This window comes from Ptychodera flava, chromosome 18 (assembly GCF_041260155.1).
Source record: "Ptychodera flava strain L36383 chromosome 18, AS_Pfla_20210202, whole genome shotgun sequence".
NCBI classification, from domain to species: domain Eukaryota; kingdom Metazoa; phylum Hemichordata; class Enteropneusta; family Ptychoderidae; genus Ptychodera; species Ptychodera flava.
The window spans coordinates 15,794,132-15,800,707 of NC_091945.1; the positions used below are offsets into that span (position 1 = coordinate 15,794,132).

General features: G+C 34.4%; 1 protein-coding gene across 2 annotated transcripts; it reads right to left on the reverse strand.

Moving 5' to 3' along the window:
* Window positions 1-946: 946 nt before the first annotated feature.
* Window positions 947-6,437, reverse strand: LOC139116973 (NADH-cytochrome b5 reductase-like). Of its 2 annotated transcripts, XM_070679731.1 has the most exons (7): window positions 6,315-6,437; window positions 5,739-5,800; window positions 4,039-4,246; window positions 3,218-3,454; window positions 2,408-2,512; window positions 1,954-2,157; window positions 986-1,359 (listed from the first exon to the last, which is right to left on the reverse strand). In XM_070679731.1, the coding sequence occupies exons 3-7, from the start codon at window positions 4,231-4,233 to the stop codon at window positions 1,162-1,164; spliced, it is 939 nt and encodes a 312-aa protein (XP_070535832.1). In that variant the 5' UTR covers window positions 4,234-4,246; window positions 5,739-5,800; window positions 6,315-6,437; the 3' UTR covers window positions 986-1,161. The 2 variants fall into 2 exon arrangements, with proteins under 2 accessions (XP_070535831.1, XP_070535832.1); XM_070679730.1 differs by having other exon boundaries at window positions 947-1,359; window positions 4,039-5,800.
* Window positions 6,438-6,576: the final 139 nt, after the last annotated feature.

The window sequence follows — 6,576 nt, forward strand, 5'->3', positions numbered from 1 at the left end:
TCTATTGAATTTAAACTGTCATATTGCCTAACAGAAGGATGGTTGGACTGTTATTTAGATCATTTTCAAGTATTATAGTTTCCCAACCACTGGGGCTGATAAGATTGGATATATTTCCAGCCCAATGCCAAAGTTCCTCGTCTCAGGCACTTTGCGGTTGGGCAGTTGTTTAAAATATTGCTGAACCAAGGGTACTGGCTATTAATCAACAATATGAATTCAATTTTTAACAACAAAATCTTAAAAAGTGGATACTTGCAAACAATGATGACAAACTGAACACTGGGCATGATTTAGTAAGAGTACAAAAATGTTTCACAGTCAAGAAGAATAATAACTGTAACTTTTGATGATTTTATCAGTTTTTGTTTCTCAACTAAATTTTCTTGCACCCTCCCCGAAGTATGTTGAGAAACACAGTATTCAGTTTGCCCACTATGCCTGCATATATGTAAACTGTGTTGCCATTGTTGACAAGTGAATTCTGGTCTGGACTAGAGCTTTAAATTAAACATCTGTTCCTCATCAACAGACAACAAAGAAACGGGCTAGTTAGAATATCAACATCAGAATTGCTGACCAAGGTGCTAATATATATTTGAGCCAAATTTTACTTCTACCAAGATGATGGATTTAATTCAATAGTGTAATATTCATGAAGATTACACTGGATTGATCCCTGTTGCAGGTTACAGCAATACCAGATGCAAACTTTGCTAATGACATGAATCTTCCCAGTCAGTTCCAAATCAGCTCCAACTTCCTGTCATTTACTCACTTCAGGGTTTAAAATCTAAGCCTAATAAATCAACATTTATATTACTAATAATTTTATTGCATCATATAAAAGCATTACGTGCAGTCTATGTCACCTCTACGGATTGAAAATCTTTCTTGACTGAAATGACATTTTTCTAGCATACGCTCATTAGTCATCATGGATTTACAGAGTAACCCCCGACAAATTGTCAGTTTTTTTTAATTTATATTCATTTTATTCCAGAAAAGTACAAAAACGACATCATCATAATAACTTAGAGAAAACTTCACAAAAAACATGTACAACCATATATGATCATATCTGTTTACTATATAATTTGTGTCATATAAAAAGGAAATCTTTTTTCAGGTTATGAATGAATCCAAAGTGTTGGTAATTCATTAAAACTTAAAATAGTTTTTTGAAGAATACCCTGATTTTGTGAGATACTTGATCATGTCTTTATCAAAAGATTTTGTTCCGCAGATCAGAATCATTGTATCATCCTTCACTGGACTGGTTTCCTTGACAACGAGTGTCTCATCCATTCTACCATAGTGCACCTGTTCTCCATAGCGATGGGACTTTGTATTCATTTCCTTTGAAATATAAAAAGGGAAGAGACAGCATCATATAAATTTGATGGACTGTAACATAGATAACTCAGCCACAGCACTGTATTCACCAAGAAAATACATTATGATGAGTTATAATCATGGCTGTTTCTCTTGTTATAAATGTATTGGATAAGTTTGTGTGCACTGTTGTAAGAAACTAACTCAAAAGTTAACAGCACTATTACATACTGTTCCCTAATTACAGGGAACCCTTCTCGTGCTCAAACTACAACATTTGCTCCCTATACCTAAGTAATATATGCTTCCCTAAATGCCCATATTGACCCTCGGAGCACTGTAATTTTTTTCTGCCAAAATTTTTGTGCAACATTTTACCAAGTTTCATAAGATTTTCTGTAATTTTTTAAAATAATTTTTGACCAAATGGCCATCACATTTCACTGGCTACAGTTTTTTTCTCAAAATTTTGGCGAAAATCTGAGAAAAATTGACGGGGGTTTACTTTATAAAGGGGACAAAAATAGACTTTAGCGTCCAAAGGGTTAATACATATTGTCATTACTGCTGCTTTTTTCACTGGTTTTCCCTACCTCAAGTACAAATTCATAGCCTTACCTGGCTCAGTACATAGAGCACAGTGAAATTCCAATAGTCGGTGAAATCATCTAACGTAGACTTCATCAGGATTTCTTGATATGTCCTGCAGCAATACACAAGATGTACAAATGTTTCTTCTTCTTCATTCAGGACTATTTCTCTAATGACTTGCAACATTGGCGCCACACCAGTTCCAGCCGCTAACATGACAATGCGACGATACTGAAATGACAAAAACATTGAAATGAGAACATTAACAGATAATAACATTGATATTTTGAATATGATAGTCAAGCCAGGTCAAGCTTCTAACAGGTCCGTTTAACTGTCCTGACACGAGAAGACAACAGTAAGATAATGATGATGTTTAATGTTATTTATATGATAATTCAAAAGTAGACACCAGGCAGTTTCTAGTTTGCATGCTTTCATGTGGATGTGAGAAAAACAACAGAGGGACAACGACATTTACCTTGTTGGGTCGATATGTAAATTGTCCGAAAGGACCTCTGACCTCAATGTGATCATCTACTTTCCATGTCTTCACATAACTTGACATCTTACCATCTTTGTAGATCTGGGAAAAAAAAGGTGACAAGCAGTGTCAAAGTTATTCAAACTTACCACCATATAAAAGTTGACTGAGCAAATAATTTTCTTCATATCACTGGCAATGTAAGTGATGTATGCTGATAGAAAGATTCTACAAATGATGGTAAATAGTTTGGCATGTTTTTTCAAAATTTCCCCTATGAGGTCAGGCTTATCAAAGTCGGGGTACATATTACTTCAACACATTCACACCTGTCACACATCATTACTGTCAGGCAAAAGCAGTATGATGTTTATTAGATATGACACTGTGCAAATTTTGGTACCAGAACAACAAATAACCCAAGATTTACTGATATATGAAATTCAAAATGGCCACCATCCCTGTGTTAACTCTTTGGAGAAAAAAATAAAATTTTCTATTTTCGAAAAAGTAAGCCGGTGAAAAGTTTTCTTACATCAAAAGCTTTAAAATAAACCCCAACAAATGGTATGTCAGAAAAGAATTGTAAATGTTTGAGCAAGTTCACTAAAATTGGATGTATGGGACACCTTATTCTCTATTGGTTTTAACCAACTTCATTTAAACTGACAGATGAATTTGGCAGGATACAGGTTGTTACGAGCATCAATAATACATCCCCAAAACTAGCCACTGTATTTGGTAATCAAGCCACAGTGTGATTCTTAACACAAAGATAATTTATAGAAATCAAAGATGAATCAATACCTTGATGAGAACATCAAAATATCCTTTGGCATTCAGTGGACTTATTGGAGTATATTGTCTTGTGATGCTTTCTGTACCAACTTGTCCCTTCAAGATGATGTGTTGTCCAACGCTAAGACCCAAGGATTTATTACTTGGCAGTTTGAATCTGAAGATGGCGGTATCCGATGAGACCCTGGTAATACTGTCAATGGTGAAACTTGTGTATTGAGCACTGCTCAACACAGGCTTTGTATCCTATATGTACAGAGATGAATAGGAAATGCACTGCAGTCTCGATTAGCAAGCAAACCAACAGCTGAAAAAATAATGAGATACCTGCCAACATATCTCAGTCACATAAGAAAACAATTGCAGACAGAAGCAATATAACCTGAACACAAATGTTCATTTCCTCCTCATAGACTACAAGTATCTTTATATTGATCACAGTAATAACAGATCAAATTGGTAAGCCTTTGATACAAGAGAATTTTTTTCAAAGAAAGTGTACTACATCTCACGCAAAGACTGTTATCAAAATAGCAATGTCCATGTTTTGGTGGCTCAGTCTGTTTTAACACATAAAAACACTTGAAATGTTTTTCTTCAACTGGCAAAGTCTGATCATCTGCAATAACATTAGCAAGACAATTGCATACATTTTACATGTCAAGTCATGAAGACAATTACCAAGGGTTCTCTTCCTTGTACCTGAATTTGTAAAGTGGACTTAGGGTACTTGCAATTATTTTAACAATTAAGAGGAATTAACATACTTAATGGATTTCTGAGATTTGCAAATGGACAAAATGAATCACATGTCAAAAGTCTTGTCTTACCTTATCAGAGGCTGACTCGTCCTCCTTCCTGAGATGTGGTGGTCCTTTCTTTCTCTCCTCTTCCCATAATCTCAGCTCGTCCTCATAGATGTCAAAGACACACGGAGTACAACCAGATCCACAACAGTCACCAGGCAGTGGTTCTGTTGGTTTCCCAGGCAACCAGCTGATATCTTCATCACCATAGTGATCCATGATTCATTTGGAACTATAGATCACAAATCTTTTATGACTGTGATGTACATGAAATTGCTTTTTTCTTTCCTTTTTAATTTTGTAATGCAGGCTGGATGAATGGAGAATACTGATCATTCAAAAATTTTATCAAAAACCAGTCTTTATGATTTAACCCTTTGAGCACCAAAGTCAACTTTTGTCGCCTTTATAAAATGTACCCCAGTCAATTTTTTTCAGATTTTTGCCAAAATTTTGATAAAAACTGGAGCCAATGAAATTTTATGTCCACTTGGTCAAAAATTATAAAAAAAAATTACAGAAAAATTCATAAAAATTGGTAAAAAGTTGCACTCAAATTTTGGTGGTAAAAATTACAGCACTCAAAGGGTTAGGATATTTCTTGACTTCCTTATTTCATTTGAAAGCTGAAAGTCCACCTAATTTAGCACAGCAGTACAGGACAATGAAAAAATGCTTAAAATTATTAAAAGCATTGGACAATACAATGATAAATATGTTGAAGCTCTGAATATTCACATCAATCAACAAAACTTTAAGTTTGAGAATGTAAGTCTCATAGGAATGTACAGTTTTTTTATATGAGGTGTTTTATAATACTGTAATATGCTAGAAAAGGAATACAGCACATTCACTTGTGTTACTTACTTGAATATAAGTACAATCCTAATTTCACAATGTATAAATAAGCCTACACTAGTACTGTTTGAATAAAGACATGATGGAACTCAGCACAGCGAAATATCTATTTGAAAATGCAAAGATTGATATTCTCTTGCATAAATGTGATCTTAGATATGTCACAGAAGTGACTATTGAGTATCAGCACAAAAATATGAAATTTAGAGTCATTTGTATGTGTAAGATAAGAATGGTTTGGCATAATAGATGGATACCAGAGACAAAGACAGAAGCCTTAACAATATGTAACATCAAAGTGTAGAGATTTCAAGTGAAAAATCAGTTAAATATAAAAAGTAGTTGTTATATATGTGTGATATTAAATGTAATGTGTGACTGTTACATAAATGGATATAAAAAGGAGTCCTTTATGGTGCAATAGGTTCTATAGGTTATTGAATACATTATAAAATCTCTCTAGACAGAGGAAAGAACCCAAACTGGTGTTACATGTCATGAGCAGGCCTTAGAATATACATTTGCAAAAATGGGATACAAACAGAAAAAGCATTTAATTTAATTTAATATAATTTAATTATTTTAATTTATGAATGATAATCTGAGAATTACAAAGTCCAAATCATACATATCAAACATGATTTAATGCTACAGAAATGCTAACTGTGTTTTAAATAAAATTACGAAAATGATATGTTAAAGTGATCCTGAGAAGTCAAACAGGTTTATTTTTGTGTGCCAGTGTTGTTATTTACGTTGGTGTTGTTGTTTGTGGTTGTGGCTATACGCATTGATCTAGGTTTACACTGTTCAAGTGGAAGTCCTAGCATCAAACAGGTCCACCACGACATACCCTCTTGGATTACCTGTTTGTTGTGTGTTGCCTCTGCATTCCCACTCTCAACTTCTTCTATTTTCCTCTTCTTGCCTGTAAGTACAAAGTGACAGCATTGGCACAAATAAAACTATTTGTTTCATTTTTATACGATCTGTAAATCAAATCTCATATGCTAAATATGTGTCGTATGTGAAGGAGATAACGGAATCGAAGTAGTGAGTGAATTTCAATATAGTTATATCTGTTCAACACGTTCACCTCGCTGTAAATGGGGAAGTAATCAACCACAAAACACATCACAACTCAGCGCTCTACACTATTGCAACCTCACAAAAGACGGATGAGACATTCAACACTATTCTCTGTCACAGACTCAAGTGTGATTTTTTTCTTTCACACTATGACTCAACCGAATTATGATAATTATGATAATTGCACGCTTTGCAGGTGTATGTGTCATCGCATGTGAGCTGCCTGTATACATTTTGACAATTATTCAAAAATTGTTTTCAGTTTACTCAGCTTAGATAAATAAATCACTCTCCAAACCATATTACATGCAAACTTCTGCCTTAACTCTAAGGGCAGAACAAATGTTTCTTACCTTTCTGCATTGTACGGGTGAAAATCCTCGCATAAAATGAGCAGGCCCAGAAGTCGTGCACCTTCTCTACTAATAAGCCGCCATCTTGTGCAAAAAACATTCCCGTAATTTGCAATCTGTGTGTTCGTCTCCTTGGTAACTGAATATGGGATTCATTAGGTCAAGATACCTGCAACATGTCACTTAAAATGTCTGACTGCAAATTTTAGTTTAGACGTTACAAGATTTTTGAATCTATACTTTAATTTCTCTTTGCGATATT